Source organism: Pelobates fuscus, chromosome 8 (assembly GCF_036172605.1).
Source record: "Pelobates fuscus isolate aPelFus1 chromosome 8, aPelFus1.pri, whole genome shotgun sequence".
Classification (NCBI taxonomy): Eukaryota; Metazoa; Chordata; class Amphibia; order Anura; family Pelobatidae; genus Pelobates; species Pelobates fuscus.
This window is the reverse complement of record NC_086324.1, coordinates 168,493,670-168,513,276: the sequence shown is the minus strand read 5'-3', so window position 1 is coordinate 168,513,276 and position 19,607 is coordinate 168,493,670. Positions and strand designations below refer to the sequence as shown.

Here is a 19,607-nt window from a genome sequence, read left to right as displayed (position 1 = left end):
GCACTGATACTCTGTCTATCCACAGTGACTCTGGAATCCAAACCATCTCCATATCAAAGTCTACGGGCCTTGGACTAATGATCAACGGAGGTTCCAATCGACCAGACGGACCCATGATCTATGTGGAAGAGATTCTGGCTGAAGGAGATAGTTATAGGGTAAGATAGTCGTTTGGTGTTGTACCGTAATACCTCTCTTTATGGCACTTAATTAATACGAAAGCCAGATGATGATTCTTTATTTTATGGTGGTAATATTTTTTAATTTCTTATTTTTACATCTTTTTTTTTTGGTCTACCGCTCTTGTACACCTACTATACATACACTGTATGATAGCGTAAATGTATTCTAAGGATTTTATATGTACCAGCAAATGAAAATCCATGTGGTTCACTTTACAGCAGTGCTCTGGACTCTACATGTGACAATGGAGATATGTTGAACGTGCTACCATACGTAAAGGAACACTATAGTCACCTAAATTACTTTAGCTAAATAAAGCAGTTTTAGTGTATAGATCATTCCCCTGCAATTTCACTGCTCAATTCTCTGCCATTTAGGAGTTAAATCACTTTGTTTCTGTTTATGCAGCCCTAGCCACACCTCCCCTGGCTATGATTGACAGAGCCTGCATGAAAAAAAAAAAACTGGTTTCACTTTCAAACTGATGTAATTTACCTTAAATAATTGTATCTCTTTCTCTGTAAATTGAACTTTAATCACATACAGGAGGCTCTTGCAGGGTCTAGCAAGCTATTAACATAGCAGGGGATAAGAAAATCTTAATTAAACAGAACTTGCAATAAAGAAAGCCTAAATAGGGCTCTCTTTACAGGAAGTGTTTTATGGAAGGCTGTGCAAGTCACATGCAGGGAGGTGTGACTAGGTTTCATAAACAAAGGGATTTAACTCCTAAATGGCAGAGGATTGAGCAGTGAGGCTGCAGGGGCATGTTCTATACACCAAAACTGTTTTATTAAGCTAAAGTTGTTCAGGTGACTATAGTGTCCCTTTAAATAGCACCAGTTCAGAGGGAGATACAATTTCTGCACTGGACTTGGTTAAATAAATTATTCTGGCCTAACATTTACAAAGTCTTAATTACTTACAAAGTATTTACAAAGTTCATTTTGCACAGTTCCCAGGGCAGTTCCTTTAGAGTAGACTGGAAAATGATGGACTCATTCATGTTAAGACTCAGATAAAGAGCATTAAAATGGTCAATTGCTTGGAAACATATTCTAAGTAATGAGACTAGACATTAGAGAGGCGAAACTTCAGGCTCAAAATAAACTTTTGATTGGAGATAAGATCAGATTGGCTACCTAGGTATACAGTTAGACCCACAAGTTGAGGACATTGCTATTAAAAACCTCCTCTAGGTATGGAGTACGGGTAAAAAGATTTACACAGATGGAAAGGATATGAGGTCTCATGGACAGCAGAAGGGTAAAGTGATGCTGCTTCCAAAGTTCTTATATATTTTTCGAACTATAGCTCTACTATTTCCAATGAGCCAGTTGAGGGAAATACAAAAGGCCATTAATAATTTTATAAATGTATATAACAAACCTAGGGTGGCTAAGAAAATATATCAAACAAAGCCACAGGTAGAAATGGGAAAACCAAAATTGGAGTCATACTATCAACAACAGCATTGTCCCAAATGGCCCTATTCTGTAAACAACCATTTAGCAAACAGTGGATAGATGTAGAGCAGGGCTGTCCGACCTGCGGGCCCCCAGCTGTTAATAAACTACAACTCCCATGATTCTTTCAATTAAAAAGATAGCCAGGGAATCATTGGGAGTTGTAGTTCAGCAACATCTGGGGGGCCGCAGGTTGGACAGCCCTGATGTAGAGGATGCCATGGTTCATCCTTTAAGGTTCTCCTTATGGTCAGAATTCCCCATGTTACTAAATTCCACTAAACAATCGGGCACTGTGGCGTAACTTGAGCAAGGTTATCCTAACGCTGTCGACTATATCTAGAGTGGCACCTGTCCAAACAGTGGGTCACCTAGCTAGGTTCTCCTATAAGCAAGTTTATGTTATTGTTGTTATGTCATGTGTTATAATTGTTCTTGTTTATGATTATTGTGCATGATGTATTGAAGTCTATCTGTGTATAAAATAGCTGCCAGCTGTATATCACATGTACAACTGCTTATGTGTCGATATATTGAAACATCAATACAAAATGACAGTTCAAAAATAAGGTAATACATTACATTTATCTGTGAAATGATATTAGAGAAACCTTTTTAGCATGTTTTTATTACAAGCAGAAGGTGATTTCTCATGAACTGCTTAAAATCTTTTTAAAACATTTTTTTAGAGGTGAAGTAAGTCTTCACCCCCACGGTATAGTCAATACTTTGATTACCCTATCAATGAAAACCTCTGTGGCTTTTTATCAGGACGGGCGTCTCCGAGCCGGTGATCAGTTGGTTGCTATCAATAAAGATTCCATGGTCGGGATCACCAATGAAGAGGGCAAAAGGATTCTGGCCAAAACCAGATTTAGGTATGTACTTATGGAATCAATGCGTTTAACCAGGGCAACGTATCTTCCTGAGCTTCCGTGATACGAATTATGTTATTTACTTGCAGTAACTTCCACATGTTGCCAAAAAGGCTCTGATCCACCCGGTATCATACACAGGATTGTTCACTAAACTGAGAATTTCACATTTAAGGTCAAAATAGCTGAACTGAAAACATTTTCTACGTCTGTTTGGCTACTTTGGCCTTAAATTTGAAATTCACTTTCATTTCACTTTAGTTAATATCTCTGATATGGATTATATCATTAAGAATTAAGCCTTGGATCCTAAAGGCCTGGAATCCCTCTCTATTAGTGAAAGGAACCAGATCTCCGGTTAGTGTTGGCAGACATGCAACGTGATGTCATACATATCGTACCCTTCATGTGTTTAAAGGATTAACTCTCGCACTGCTGTGCAAATTGCAATATCTTTTCTATCTTTGTCGGGGTTGTTGTAACACGCTGTAACGTCCCGTATCATGCTTAGTACGTGCTATTTTCTCTTATCTCAAGGCAAAACAGCTGCACAGATGTGTCCTTTATCCCTACGACAGGACGTGTCTCCAGCATGTCGGGGGCCTGCAGTCCCACCTCGCCACAGCACAGGATTCTGGGAAATGGTCTACCCTCCTGCAGACTAAAAGTCCATGTTCGGTCCCCTGAGGTACGTGCATGGCAGGCATATGGGATGTATGTATCAGTGTCTGTGTATGTTTGTAAATGTATGTATACTTTATGTATATTACTTACTTGGTTTGGAAATAAAGTATGTGTGAGCTCGTCTGTGGAAAATGCAAAGTGCAGGTGGTTAAAGCCTGGAGCAGGATGTATTTATTAACTAGCGTTCTGCGTTCATTATTGTCTTACTTCTGTAATGCTGTAAAAAACAGCTGGTCATTTTTACCCTGTAGGTTTCCATGAAATAGCCACTTTCATTCCCACATATATATTACATACTTAACCGGTCACTCTACACAGACACTGCGCCAGCTACTCACCAATATCTAACCAGGCACACATATCACCAAATTCACTCCAGCCCTCGGTGAGCCCAGCTATCGAGGCAGCAGTATAGCTCAGTGGTTCCAACCCCAGTCCTCAAATCATACTTACATTCCAGGATTTAGGTATGTCCCAGTTCTGTTCCAATGGGGAGATGGCCAAAATGTGGACCATTAGACTCATAGCCAAATCCAGAGCATGACTCCAGGATTGTTTAAAGAACTACCGGGATAAACATCTGTACTGCCTGATGCTCAGCCCATAGTCACAAGAGCTAGATACATTCAGGATTCTGTGTAATGCAGTCAAAGAGATTAAATCCCAACCGTATTCTTACTTAGCAAATTGATAGCACAAGGGATTCACAGCCACTTGCCACGGAATCCACAAATCATGTTAACACAATTTCAGTAAAAATGACCTTCATCAGGCTTAGCCGTGACCCTTACTGTTAAAGCAGTGACTGACAGCTGCAATCTATGTGATAAAATTCAAAACAGGAAAACACCAAAAAGGGGGATCAACACTACAGTGCCACTCAGGCAAGGGAGACTACCAGTCCCTCATAATTTGCCAGAATTAAAAGAAAATGTATGTGTGGACCACACACATTACACACAGTGTGGTCTGTGAGAATTAGTTGTGTGTGTGTGAGACAGTGTCTGGATGAATAGGATAAATTACACATTAATATGAAATAATTCGATCGATAAGAAGTCATTTTGTTGTCCATCTGATTGCTCCTATGGAGCTTTTAAAATGGCGGCCCTGAGCGCTCCTGAGAATACCTCTGCTTTTATAAGTCAAGCTGTCTGTGTTCTCTTTTAGTGCCGCCAAGAAAATCATGTGCCTTCACCCTCGCCTGACATCTGCCCTCCTGAATTAACCGTGTCAGGTGAGAAATCTGTGGCCCAATCCCTAATGCTTAATGCCTATTGGATGCATTTAGATCTTTGACAGTTTATTGTGTTAAATATTTTATTATTGCAAGATGTATGTGTCTATGTGCCTCAAACAAGCAGAAAGTTCTTCTCCAGATTTGAAGGAATTGTTAACACGATGTAATTAAATAATAACCATTTTGTTTGCTTTGTTTCTTATCCAGCTCCGGTGTCCCCACCAAATCACCAATTATCTAGTAGCAGCAAGGAGAAGGTGTCACTGGATCCACATGTGAGACTCAAGGAGGAGAAGTTGGAACTGGTAAATCTCAGAAAGTTGTACCCTCTGACCCATATTACCATCAGTGAGCTATAACGACCATACAGTAAAATCATTGGCTGATATTATCAGTTCATGGACACAGGGTAAATATGAGACTAGGAACAAAATACTAGAGAACTTCACCCATCAAAAACGCCCATATCTGTCAGTATCCACCTCTGTGGTACCCAAAGGGTTCCACTACAGCTGATACAAGCCAACGTCTACCACAGGCATTCCATATAAATTAAAAACATTACAGAGGACAAACCGATTGCCCCAGACGACCCCATAACCCTGTATACATAGCAGTACAATTCGATATTAACTGGAATAGATTGTGTTTCCTTCATTTCACTGTCTGGGCTTTATGTCAAGTTCTATGTCCATGTTTGATAATGGCTTCCTCACCCAATCCAGATCCTGCAGTTCCTTGGACTTGATGTTTCAGAGAAAAAAAGGAGAGAACTTCATCAGGGTTTGGTAACAGACTGTCAGGGAACGGTAGCTTATGGCGGTGAGTCCAGAATCCTAAAACTGGTATTAAAGTGCTATATGGGGTTACAAGGCCACATGCATTCCATTGGGATGCAAACAGTTATATGACTGATGAGATCGCTCAGTAGAAAGGGTTCCAGCATTAGTATCAGGTTTAATTTCAGAAAGTTCCGTTCAGCTTTTCATATTTCCAACTTCAATAAGATTTTATAAATTTATCTGGTTAAGTTGGGCCCCATATAGACCTAGAAAGTAACCTAAAGATAAATATAACTATTCTAGGTAAATATTTTGATGATTTTTTTTTTTAAAAATTCACTTTATTTGCAAATTAAAATTGTATTAAAATGAAGTGAACTTTTGTTTTTAACTTTCAACTTAATTTATGACATTTTATTGTTGGTGATCATATTGTGTTTGTAGTGAAGTCATTGTGAATTTCAGACAGCCAGGTGCAGCCTATGGGTTGTCATACAAACACTGTCTAAATGCGCACTTGTACCAATCCCCAGATTTCTTGCAAGTGATGCGGGACAGTCTGCAGGAGGAGATGGAGGAAGCAGGCCTGGATCACAGCTCTCTGAACTTCACGAATTACCAAGCGGCCAATTTACTTGATACGTCTGCATTTTATTCACCTGTCAATAAGGTAACGTGTGGTCACAGATAACGAGGCCCACTCAAGAGAACTGAGTGTGATAACTGGAATTAATGTTAGTGGACTTACTATACACAACTCGAGTTATTTACTAATGTGACCTGTAATGAATTCAAAGTGAATTTAATAATGCAGGCCAAAACAACCACATTGAAAGTATAATTGACTAGAAGTTGTTGTTTATTTTCCCAATTCAGCTATATTGACAAAAAGTTTAGCTTCAGATTGAAAAGTAGCCAAGATTTTTCTAAATCATTTGTTAATGGACGATATTTTGAAAATTAAAGGGACACTACAGTCACCAGAAGAACTACAGCTTAATGTAGTTGATCTGGTGAGTATAATCATTGCCTTCAGGCATTTTCATGTAAACACATTGCCCCTAGGGACACCTCCAAGTGGCCACTCCTCAGATGGCCACTGGAGGGGCTTCCTGGCTCAGGGCTGCACAGTAAGCAGCCCTGCCGCTCAGCATCCCCACGCTCTGCATGGAGACGCTGAATTTTCCTCATAGAGACGCATTGATTTTAGCCAATAGAGATGCCGATTTTAGCCAATCCAATTGGTTAAAAATTGGTTAAAAATCAGCCATTTTGATGATGTCACAAAGGGGGCGGAGTCAGCGCCAGAAGACCTGCGCGGTGCTGGAAATATGGTGAGTTTTAAACTTTTATAGGGGAGCTAGGGTGGGGCGAGCCACCTAACTGGTGCGTTTATCACTATAGGGTCAGTACATGTTTGTGTTCCTGACCCTATAGTGATCCTTTAAGCCCCAACTCACTATAACTATGTAACAATCAGATTCATTGAATAGTTTTATTGCACAATAAAACTAGGATGGCACAACTTCCAGGACACACATCATTTAAAGCATAGAGTTATTCCAGGATGGACGCTGGTGTTGGGATTTAAAGGTTTGTTTCTCTGGCTTACAGGAGATGGAGCTCCTGGGATTCTGTGAAAATGCTGACGAGGAACATCTGCGGTTGGAGGTATCTGACCTCAGACAGGAGGTTCGACAGCTGAAGGTGAGAAATGCATTACTGGATGGGACCTGAAAGATCTAGAAATGTTATTATTTTATAATAAAACCCGAAAGTGTAAAATTGCGAAAATGAAGTTAGAACATCAAGGTGGGAGTTTATTTACTAAACTGTGAAAATGTCCAAATCACATAATTTAAGATAATATCGAGAATAATTCCCCGACTGTGCTAACTCGCAGTCCTCCAATTAATATATGTCATTATTTTGACAATGATTAATTACTAATTATTATTATTAGTATTTAGATATAGAATAGGATATTATAAAGAGGGACATTTAGCAATAATTGTAACCATTAAAAAATGTGACGGGAATTATAGGTTGATGAGGACCCTGCTCGCACGAGCTTGCCGTCTAAGGGTGGTGGGGTATAAAAACGCAATAGGAAGGGTTTTGAGGGCAACTACGACTAAGTGATAGGGTGGGAAAGTAGCAGAACAGGAAGGTGAGAGTGGAGTGTGGCCCTTTAAGAGTTCTTAAATGATTGATGACTAGGAGAGAGTCTGATGTCAAAAAATGTTTTAATTGAAAAGGTCTGAAGGCAGGCGGTGTAGATAACCTAGCGCACATACCAATTCCATTAGCTCTGTGGGGACAATGGAAGCAGCCACGGAGGTGTTTCAGCAAAGTTTTATAAAAGCACTGATTTCTGTTGAAATTATAAATTATATGACTCCAGATTCCCGACATAGAAAGCACATCAGCAAACTTGTGTTTAATGTGTGTGTTCCTTTAATGACATAATCCTGTGCTGCCCTCTAGTGGGCTGTTAGGGTACATGCAAGCCATCACACCACACATGATTAATGTATATGTCTCAGTTAAGTTTTGTTTTTTTAAAAAGAGTATCTGTCACAGGGCAGAGGGAATATTCTAATAACTAACGAATGGTTTTATTTGTGGATATTTAACAATTCGAATGCAAATTTTAGACCATAAGAGCTGAGCTGCAAAAAATAGAAATTTTGGTGTAAAATCTTAATTTTTTTTTTTTTTTATAAATATTCTTCCTGCTAGCACTTTATATACAAATAAATACAAGATACCAATAATATAGGTGCCTGAGAAATGTATCTTTTGGGGGGTTTGTTTACTATCAGTGAGTCATGGTTCAGTTATTTGCATGGAATGCCTTCTGATGCCAGCAGAACATTCTGTGCGTATAACTTAATATCCAATGGGCACCCAGGGAATTATGGGAATAAAAGCTAACTAACCTGGGTAATGCTGCAGAGGTAAGTGCATTTTACCAGCAATGTTGCCCGATTACTAGGAGAGTGTCAGGGAGCCATGTAGGCACATTTACTAATATAGTGACCGACCCTTGTTCAGATTCCCCACTCACGCACAGTTCTACATTGTTCATGTGTCCAGGAAGAGCTAAACCAAAGGAGAGTCTATAGGCGATGGCACTCAGTCCCCTTAGCAGGACAATAACCCTGGAACAGGGGATGTTATGAAACAGCTTTCCAGCAATTCTCTTGGTTCTCTGCCTGTTTTCCTCTCACAGATTTTGCTAAGGGAGGCTGAAAATAGTAAAAGGATATCCGAGGAGTCGGTCCAGAGACTAAACCAGGTAAGTGTACGCTTAGATGCGTCTAAGTTGTTGTAGAACTAAGGTGCGCAAAGCATCATGGGAGATCTAGGTCTACAGCAGGTGGAGAAGGGGACAGTCCTCAGCACACAAGTGATCCAGGTTTTGTCAGAACCCAACTGGTGCGTTAATCATGGACTGTTCACCTGCTTAAGGACTGGGCTGAAAACTTTTTACCACCATTTAGAGTGCAAGAAATTATAAATATAGTGCTCTTACTGTGTTTTTCTGTAGCTCAGCCGGTTCCACATATTATCAATATATATTCACATATATAACAATGCTTGCAGAATAATTACCGTGTATTTGTATATATGGGTATTTTAGGTACGATTTGTATGACATTCCTCTCCTGTGAGTCTTGCTCCAATTCTAAGCCAACATCTAGGTCAAATGATTAGTCTGGGAAATTGGGTTCAGCTTAGTTTGGTACTGAGTGTTGCTGACCTGACAGAATGTGGTAGGGTTATTAGGTACGAGCTGGAGACCTAAATATTGTACAATTGATGGTGCACCTAAAGTGCATCCCATGGTGCTCTCGTAGCCTTTTGGCCATCACCAATCTCAGGGATCAATGATTGCTAAGTTGTATATGAATACTCCCTTAATAAATCACATGGCTCTGGTTATCACTGCACCTAGAACATTATAGCCATACTTTGGTTGATTTGCAGAAGGTCATGGGGCTGTTATCGGAGAATAGGTGCCTGCAGAACAAGCTTCAGGTGGCAGAGCTTGCCCAGCGCCAGGCGCACAGTGCGGAACATGACTACGAAGAGGTTGTCCATCTGCTGGAAGCGGAAATCAAGGAGCTGAAAAACCAAATGTCTGAAAAGAAGAAGCTAATGGCGTTAGAGATGCACGAGGTACGAAATGTGTGGGGTTGAGCATGTTTGCATTAGAAGGTCATATTTTGAGCAATTTTTGATGCTGCCACCTGTATCCTCAAGAAAGTAATAGAAACCTCTGTATACAGGATTGGTTTCTTAATTATTGTTGTTTATTTAAAGTAGAAATTCTCTGCATCAGTTCTAATAAACATATCTGTATCAACAGTTGGAAAATATAAATATATTTAAAGGAGCACTATAGGGTCAGGAACAAAGACATGTATTCCTGACCCTATAGTGTTAAAACCACCATCTAGCACCCCCTGGACCCTTCTGACCTCTCTAAATATAGTAAACTCTTACTTGTATTCAAGTCTGCAGCTGCTGGCTCTTCCCCTGTCTGCCTCAGACCTGCTGACATCATCAGAAGTGGTGGTCTGAGCCAATCACAATACTTCCCCATAGGATTGGCTGGGACTGTTAAGGAGGCAGAACCAGCACAAGTCAAACACAGCCCTGGCCAATCAGCATCTCCTCATAGAGATGCATTGAATCCATGCATCTCTATGAGGAAAGTTCAGTGTCTGCATGCAGAGGGAGGAAACACTGAATGGCAGTGCTGCTTACTCTACAGCACTGCCCCAGGAAGCACCTCTAGCAGCCATCTGAGGAGTGGCCAGTGAAGTTATCACTCGGATGTAATATAAACACTGCATTTTCTCTGAAAAAGACAGTGTTTTCAGCAAAACGCCTGAAGGTAATGATTCTACTCACCAGAACAAATTCAATAAGCTGTAGTTGTGCCGGTGACTATAGTGTCCCTTTAATAAATATTACCTTTGCAAAGCTCCAGGGAGGGACATGCATTAATTCTGGAATAAATTTATATTATGGTACTCAAAAGGTTAAATGAAAATGTATATATTTTTTGCTTCTGTTAGATATACTCTTTATATCATACAATAGATGTACAGTAAGCGGCGTGAAAATAATGTAAAATGGGCAGCTTTTCTGTTACTTAGGGTACCTTAGGACCGGAGTAGCGAGTAGGGAGTAAATCCCATCTATTGTATATCTCTAACGCCCATAATCCTTAGCCAGCCATATGGCTTGAAAGCATTGTGAGAGTTGCAGTCCTGCACCTGTCTTAGGGTAGCTGTCATAAAACTGTGCACTTTTATTAAACGTTTGGTTTGTATTGGCAGCGTTGTACTGCCTTGTGGTTAATATTTAATGTATAAATTTCAGTTGAGTAAGAGGCAAACTGCACAGTCCATTGAGTTACAGATACCCTCTCTAACATCACATCACAGAAGGGCAGCAAATGGCGGAGATTGTGCAGATAATCTCTGCTTCGGTTACCTCATTAACACAGAATCGATAGATTAAAACCGCACACTGAATCGTGGGCCGTTCCTGAACTCTACCCGTGGCTACTGCTCCACTTAAGTTGCCTAAGGAACCTTTTAAAATTGATGGCTACATTTTTGTTTTTCATTCAATAAATGTTTGAGGTTTGAGTAAATAGAACATAGGACAATAAAGAATAAGAGATGTTCTAAATGAGGCTGTTACAAGGATAATACAGGATGTCTGTGTTTGCAGTTGAGAAGTTGTGGTACACCAGTAATGCAGTAAGCAAACAAGAATTCATATAAATAATCATAGTACCGCAAGCTTGAACTCAGTATTTAGCTTGGGGTCCAAAGAGCTATGGACATGGAGGGAAAGAGGAAGACATGATTGGGAAGGAGAAGACCAAATGGTGAGTGTCGGGGGGGGGGGGGGGGGAGGTTGAGGAGAGAGAGTGAGGGCCAGGAGAGAAGAGGAATAAATAGCATTGTTAGAGCCCCAGGCAAGAGTGTGGCCACATCTGCATCTTATATACGGTCGGATAAGCTACCGCACCCCTACATCCGCATTTGCTGCTGGTTGCGCATATGCACGAATGTCTGCTGGGGACAAAAATTCCAGCCAGTAGAACCACCGCCTGTCTACTAGGGTTGTCCACACTCATGGTATCCATCTCTCTCACCTCCTGGACCAGGGTCATCCGCAAAGACAGGGGTGGTGGACATTTTATGTACACTTCTGTAGACTGTTCAGATGCCGGTTATAACTTTTCAGACGATTGTAAGACTGTGCACGATTATCAGTGTAAACGCTGTAATGTTAACAGTACTCTGTATATATTCAAAGGGTTTGGATCTCAATCGACGGTTATCTCTGTCCGATTGTCAGCTGCGCAAGTCTGAAGTGTCACGGAAACATCTCGAAAGCTCCAACAAGAAACTTTTCAGCTTCGTCCAGGTAACTTCGTTTAGTCTTTCTAAATAAATTAAAATAATTTTACGGATTTATTATACTATTACATGACATATTCTACAGATACAGATAGCCATATACGTTTACAGTTTATTCATTAAACAGCAAATGGGCCTGAAGTCAGAGAATACATTTCCAAACACTTGTAAATTCTAAATGTTTTTAGCCAAATAAAAAATACTTTTACAAATTACAGTAAAATAGGGAACAAAATGTATACTTTTTTCTAATTATTTTATTTTCGGTGTGTTCTGTTTACTTCCAGAAAATCCAAACAATATTAACATCTTCGCTTCAAGTAACCGATGAGAAAAGGTATGATTTAAAAAAGTTTTTTTCCAAACAATGGGTGATATTTAAGAAAATCTAGGGCTTTATTTACTAAACAGTGATTTGCAATGATTTTGCAGTTTATGTACTACATTGAGAAATTCAAAGTGAACTCAAAGTGAATTTCAAATCTAAGGCCACAGTAGCTGAACTTTTTTGACCTGACATTTAAAATCCACTTAAAATTCACTTTGAATTCTCAATGTAGTAAATAAGACCTACAGACTTCGGCATATAAATTGGGAGAAAAATCTCAAACTCAATTGAAGTCGACTAACTGCAACTCAGTTTTTAATATTAATGAGCCAACCCCTTCGTTATAGTCAAAAATGTAGAAGCATCTGAGCTTGAATCTCATTTAATGATATACCGTAAGTAAAACAACAATGTATCATATATTTGACTCAATTTAAATATATAAAATGACACAGTAATGAGAATATATATATATATATATATATATATATATATATATAACTATGCATGCTGACATTAAAAATGATCAACGGTCACTTATAAAAACCCTCTTTAAATTAGGTTTGCACAAAACATACTTGTTCATTAATTCTTCCTTTACAAAAATATTAGGAAGTTAAAAAGTTTTATAGATCACATGGTATCCATTTTCATATCTAAAATGTTCTCTTAAAATACAGTGTATACAGCAAACATCCCACAGGGAGCTATTATACTCACCAGAACAAATACATTAAGCTGTAATTGTTCTGGTGACTAGAGTGTCCCTTTAATACGACTTCCTACGAGGGTTGGGCGATGATGCCTAACCAAATGATTTCCTTTCTGGGTAGCCAACGCTCTCTGCAGACAGCGATATTATTTTTTATCAGTGTGTTTATATAATGGGCTAATAATTGTAACATTGGTGGGAGACACTATCAGGCTGACGCGGTTATCTCTTAATATCATGATCTAGAAGCAGCAGTCTTGAGAAAAATCAAGGAGGTAGTCTGCTAAATGTGACGATACCGTCTGCAGAACTGCTAGCAACAGAAGTCAATGACATTCTAGAATCATGTAATGGTGAGTTCTTCTGGATTCTTGTGTATCACTTACCTAAAAATAAAGGAGGTTGCTATGGAGCCTCCGAACTAGCCTTGTACACATAATACTTGGAATAAGGTCTTAGAATGTATTTTGTTGTTTTGATGCGGGAGAACTAATTTTCCTATAAGATACTGGCTACTAGCCTTGGCCTTACAGTAGCCTTCGCCTCACATGTACATCGCTGTGGAATTTACTGACGCTATATAAATAATAAAATAATTAAAATAATAATGTACATAGGAAGCACTTTACTATTCGTGCAGATGATACAAACAGGCGTACATGTATTCATGGGCATGGAAGTCACATGCGTTTTTCATATACAACAAATGTAAAGTGACCTGAAAACACACAACATACCCCCAACACTCCTCTGTAAATTAACCTGTTAATAAAAGAGTGAAATCGCCTATAACATGAGTTCACCTTTTTACTTTGAATTTTTTTTAGCAATCAACATCACAACCCAGTTTTGTCCTGGCACAGCATGGCACACAATGCATTGGAAGAGGAGAACCAGATATGATGTTTCCCTTCCTCCTCCTCTGTGCATGCTTTCTCTGTGCCAACTCACAAGCGCAATTGGCACCGCTTATAACAATGGAGGATTTAAAAGCACTTGTGCATCAGCACAGCTCAGCAATAGGTTGCTCTGAGCGAGTGGGTTATAGTATCTGCCTACGCATGTGTATTGGAACTCATTTTTAGTAATTTCTTCCAATGACCAAGAGTAACGGAACTATACGGTGGTGGTGGTTTTGGTTTTCAAGTCAGACTGGAACAACAGTTGTGATATAAACATTTCCATTTTTATTACAAACTCTGTGTTAAATAAATAACTTACTGGGCAGACTAGATGGGCCGAATGGTTCTTATCTGCCGTCACATTCTATGTTTCTAAATAAAAATAATCATTTTTAGAGAACATTTTCTCTTTAGCTAAAAACAGATGGTTTTGGCGTTGAACTATATTTGCGTTATATAATATTGGCATCTTTTTTTCCCCACTTTTTCTAGCCAGCACTTTCAATTATAGCGATTTACAGAAAAACCACAAGCCATCGTGCCAGCCAGGGTAAGTACAAATCGCAAAACATGTCAACGATTCAGAAAACTAACACTTCTGTGTGTTTTATTCCGTAAACGTGTTGATCTGGAACTCAGTTTTTCTGGGATAGTTTTTTATCTTTATAATATATGACTTCTCTTTCAACTGAAAGTGTCTAACCACTATAACTACTGCAATCCATTGTGGTGGTTTTGGTGGTAGTAAAGTTCACACGTAGCATCCGCTGATTTTGGGTCAAACTGTTTTCAAGTGGTCTGACTACAGTGTAGTATAGTATAGTATGTTTGTATTGTAAATCCATATATCTCCAAAGCACCTGTGGCTTGGCCCCTACTCGCCATTAAGATATTAGCAATATCAATTGTGTCCATATTTGGATGGCAGAGATAGACTGAGAGCATCACACCAATTGTCACCATCACTGGTTTATTCACTAAAGGGGGAATTGTTGGGAATTCTAGGTCAATTCAAGGGAATTTTAACTTTAAGGAAGAAGTAGCTGATTGGAAAAATCCCCCCAGTCATTTGTGATTCCAGTTCAGCTACTTTGGCCGTAAATTTTTAATTTTAGTGAATGAACCTGTGAGTGAATCGCTACTGTCAAAACGTGGACAAAATGAGGGGCGTGGCCTGACTGTGGAGCTGAACAGTCGCACATGCTTCGAGCTCCTAGGCCCTGGTCTAAATACCGGCTGAAATCGGGGGCTATCTGCCTAATCTTGCACCCCTACTCACCCTAATTTGCTCCGCAGCAACCGGCGACCCGAGGGACACCCTTCGACGCCCAACTTACCCGCCGGAATGACCGAGCCGAGGTCTGGAGCATATGCCAAGCAGGGCAAGGGAGAGGCGGCCGCTCTCCCAGCCCGCAACTACGAGCAACGCCCGCAGCACACGGTTGCTTCCCCCCCCCAGGACCGGTGGGGGTTATCCCGGTCCACACACTCTCGACCAGCACACCTCTGTGGCCCTTCAACGCTGACTACAGCACAAATCACGCACCAGATATGCAGGCGGCTCGCCACGCTAAAATGGCGGATGTACAGCCATGCGGAGGAGACTTGCCGCTGAAATGCAACCCCCAACCAAGCGTTTCACTCACCACCCGCCTGAATGCGCTGTTTAACACCTTCTGGGCACGAATTGAGGCCCGACAAGCAGCAAAGCAGCAACTACAACAGGAGAACGGGAGAGGAGGGGATCAACGTGGCGGTGTCGACCGGAGCAGGCCTGGGCTACCCTTGGGCACAGCCTTGATACAGCAGCACACACCTCACCACGCTAGCCCATCTGGGCCGCAGGCCACCAGGGGCCCAACCCTGGCGCATCAACCACACAGGCGGAGGCCGGCCCGCCGAAGGCGGCGCTACACCACCATACAGGCCTCCAGGCCTATCCCGACAGGGAAGGATCCGGCCCCCAGAGGTACCCGAATCCGTGGACGCAAGATGCCGGCCATGCTACAGGCCCGGAGCTGGAGGGCGCAACCGGCTAACTCCTGGCTGAATGCCTACCACCATGAACCCCCACTGCTGCAGACACGGTTCCCACCTGAAGGAATGGGGTGATTATCCAGCAAGAGGACGGCTCCCCCCACGATCACTATTGAACGCTGCCCAAACGCTCACGGACACTGACTGTACACACCAGGGTTTCTGACACATGTATGTTGGTGGCTGTGTTTACGCTATATCTCTCTCTCACACAATGCCACAGAAACGCATTCAACACTTATTACTTATTGCAAATATCCATGACACTCATATAACTATTCCAGCTTACACTCGCGCATGTTTCAACCATAAGCTGTTACTTGAACTATGTTCCCTGTTATATGCCTTCTGCTTTAAGCCTTTAACACATTGTCCACACTAGCATTGGGCAGAGACAAGAGGGGCCTTCAGACTTAGTCTGCCAATCCATGTGTAATCAAGATTGCTAGACATGCCTATTGTTTATACCATGTGCAACACTATTGCCATTCATGCTATATATGTGCCTAATCGTGAAACTATATTGCCTTATTCTCTCATGCTATCTGTTGAACGTTCTGATGAGTCTAAAGCTTTTGTCAGTATACACTGCAGCAATCTGCTTCCTCTCACTGAGAATTTAACTACGACCTCTCTAAGCACAGATTTCTATGATCCAACTCACTGCGGATCTTATGTGATAAGTTTATGTTTTCAGCCTGTTCCCTTAGCATGTTACCCTATTTCATCATAAAAATGTGCAACTGTATACCTTGTAAGCATTACCCCACCTGTGCCTGCTGTTGTGGCACCACAGGAATGTATGTTCATCCTATTTGCACCAAAAATAAAGAATTTAAAAAAAAAAAAAAAAAAAAAAAACGTGGACAAAATTAATATTGTTAACGTGGAAAGCGTATCAGTTTGCCTCAATTTGTTTTGGTCAAACCTCTCATATATAGGTTGATATCTGCAAACTGGGAAACCTCTCCCTTTCATCCATATCTTTCTCTCCCTGCCAGTCTCCCCCCTCCTATCCATAACTCTTCTCCCCCTATCCATACCTCTCCCCCTTTGCCAATCTCCACCCTTCCTCAATATCCCCCCCTGCCTTCCTCAATATCTTCTTCCCTCTTTCCAACCTTCCCCCTTCCTCAATATTTCCCCTCTTGATAACCTCCCCCCTTCCTCAATATCTCCAGCCCCCTGCCAACCTCCCCCTTATTCAATAACCTGCCTGCCTCCCCCCTTCCTCAATATCCCCTCCTTGGCAACCTCCCCTTCCTCAATATCTCCCCCCCCCCGTGCCAACCTCCCCCTTACTCAATATACACTCTCCCCCTTCCTGAAATCTACCTACCTATGCAATCCTCGTCCCATGCAGCACTCACAGAGCCGGTCCAGTAAAAGGCTCCCTAACCTTTTGCCTGTCATGGCAGGGCAGGGTAGGGGGGCACATGATGTCCGGCGTGGCGCGCTGTCTGTGTCATGCTGAGCGCCAGGTAGTCACGGGACACCCGGCACTCCTATGCAGACCGCTCCCCCTGTGTACTGTGAGTGCGGTTCCTTGATGAAGCCGCACGCTGCCTGGGGGCGCCGGATGCGTAGGCTGAGCAGAGCGCCCATTAATCACTGCTCACACTGACAATTGATTTTTGTGTCCCACCTCGGCCTGCGCCCCTGGCGGGCGCCGGTCTCGCCAACCCCTCGGTACACCCCTGCTTCTTCATAAAGACGCTGAACACTCTTCAGAGAAATACATTTCTCTTGCATGCGTTCCTCTAATAGATTGCAGCCAGGTCGGCATACATGGAGATTCCTCTTGCACACATGGGATCCTAAAGAGTGCAATGACATATCCATCATTGGCACCAGAGAGAAACTTGTACCAACTTTGGTTAAAGTCAATGCAGTCTCAACTCATTAGTGCTGTGAGGACAATCTTTTTATCTTAAATAATTACACTTTAATTAAAGTGACTCTCCACATCTTTAAAGGGACAATATATTCACCACTCCTCAGATGGCTGCTAGAGGTGCTTCCTGGGGCTGTGCTGCACAGTGTGACTGACATTCAGTGTCACCACCCTCTGCATGCAGACACTGAACTTTCCTCATAGAGCTGCATTGATTCAATTAGTCTATATGAGGAGATGCTGATTGGCCAGGACTGTGTTTGACTTGTGCTGGCTCTGCCCCTAATCTGCCTCCTTGACAGTCTCAGCCAATCCTATGGGGAAGCATTGTGATTGGCTCAGACCACCACTTCTGATGATGTCAGCAGACAAAGGCAGTTCACAGGCAGAGGCAGCAGCTTCAGACTTGAATACAAGTAAGAGTTTACTTTATTTAGGGAGGCCAGAGGGGGGCAGGGGGGCTAGATGGTGGTTTTAACACTATACGGTCAGGAATACCTTTGTGCTCCAGATAAAAAGCTAATCTTAATGTTAAGTATTGATTTAATTAAACTATGTTAATTAAAAATGCTTGTGCCCACCTGTTGCACAGCATTGCAGAATATGTTGGAGCGTTATAAATACAAATTATATTAATAAATAACTACAAAATATTTTTATTTCAGACCTTCCAATCTTCATATGAACTGGCCCTTTTCATCGCCATCACTACTTAAAACACACAATATTCACAAAGATGAAGAGTTACTTTGCACAGCCAAAGAAGCCCAGGAGAAGACCTCTTAGGGATGTCTCTCACCAGCTATCTGTTCTGCAATGTACACATGGACAAAAAAAAAAACTGTTCAAAGACACAGACGCAGGGCCAGAGTTCAGGATCACCAGACGGGACCATTATTGAAGAAATATCTTATGATCTAATACTGTTGTGAATACTGTGAATACTGTAAAGAGGTTTGCGGAACGTTTTGTGGGAGACAAATTGTAATAAAGTGAAGAGTGAAGAGTACCTAAAAACCAAACTGAGGCTACTGAAGGATTTTAGCCAAAACGATTGCTGCCACGTGTACCAATGGATCGTACGCATCTGAGCCTTTTTGTTGGGGCTGTGATTCAAGACACGTTACTTTCAAACCCTGTTTTTTTGTAGGAAACAGTGTCGAAACTCACAGCTAAACATAAAACAAACCTTGCTGTGTGAGTCCTTGCCAATCCATAGCACTAAACCATGTGCTGCTACACGCCATTGAAGCTGCCATGACACTGCCCTTTGACATCACTTGAAGCAAGGTTTGGCCCAATAGTGACCACCTCCATTAAGTCAGGCCGAGATCAAGTCACAGCATTGATTTCTCATTATCTTTCAACTCGCCGCTGAACGAGTGTACACGATGTGTTCAATTTAACATGTTGCAGAGACTATGAAGTTAAAAAAAAAAAAAAAACCACTCAAAATAGCAACTTTTTAAACTGTTTTTTTTTATAGCTCGAACAGTCATTTTTGATTTTTCTTGTACAGTTTAGAATGATTCACAATCCATCTCATTGTGGAAAGAGTTTTCATATCGATATCGGAGATCTTTTGCTATTTAGACCAGGAATTGTCCTGCATTTTACAAACTTTGCACTAATGTCTAAGATGGAGTCGTCAATCTTTGGACAGACAGACTGACTGATGATTCTCCAGTGAAAAGACAGACACATTCAGCATGCTAACCATCTTCATGCCTGTTTATTATTTAATCTTTCAATGAAAGATCTGTTTTGATTTGCTGTAAATAAAAAAAATAAAAAAATCAATTCATATATAAGCCATTTTAAAACCATAATATATTAAATATAATATTAATTAACTTTTCAGGGATATTCCAGTGCTATGTTCTGAATGTTTTATATACGAGCTGCAAATGTGACTCTTTACCAGTAGTTACTGTATAAAATAGGCATAACCACAAAGCAGACCACGGCTCGAGTGATACGGACCCAGTGATGGTTTTCACTTGTAAGTCTTTCAAAGCATCATGGGAGCTGTAGTTCACCAACAGATAGGAA

At 41.2% G+C, this 19,607-nt stretch overlaps 1 protein-coding gene across 2 annotated transcripts in view; it reads left to right on the top strand.

Annotated features, from left to right (window-relative positions):
* LOC134571999 (syntaxin-binding protein 4-like) overlaps positions 1-18,989 on the top strand; it is a 78,054-nt gene extending 59,065 nt beyond the window's left edge. For both annotated transcript variants that reach the window (XM_063430746.1, XM_063430747.1), the window contains exons 8-22: positions 26-158; positions 2,421-2,527; positions 3,062-3,212; positions 4,379-4,445; positions 4,656-4,753; positions 5,174-5,270; positions 5,764-5,900; positions 6,845-6,937; positions 8,466-8,531; positions 9,224-9,415; positions 11,579-11,689; positions 11,970-12,019; positions 12,969-13,075; positions 14,117-14,174; positions 18,221-18,989. In XM_063430746.1, the coding sequence (XP_063286816.1) occupies positions 26-158; positions 2,421-2,527; positions 3,062-3,212; positions 4,379-4,445; positions 4,656-4,753; positions 5,174-5,270; positions 5,764-5,900; positions 6,845-6,937; positions 8,466-8,531; positions 9,224-9,415; positions 11,579-11,689; positions 11,970-12,019; positions 12,969-13,075; positions 14,117-14,174; positions 18,221-18,341 (1,588 nt within the window). In that variant the 3' untranslated portion in view covers positions 18,342-18,989. The remainder of the gene's footprint in view (positions 1-25; positions 159-2,420; positions 2,528-3,061; positions 3,213-4,378; positions 4,446-4,655; positions 4,754-5,173; positions 5,271-5,763; positions 5,901-6,844; positions 6,938-8,465; positions 8,532-9,223; positions 9,416-11,578; positions 11,690-11,969; positions 12,020-12,968; positions 13,076-14,116; positions 14,175-18,220) is intronic.
* Positions 18,990-19,607: the final 618 nt, after the last annotated feature.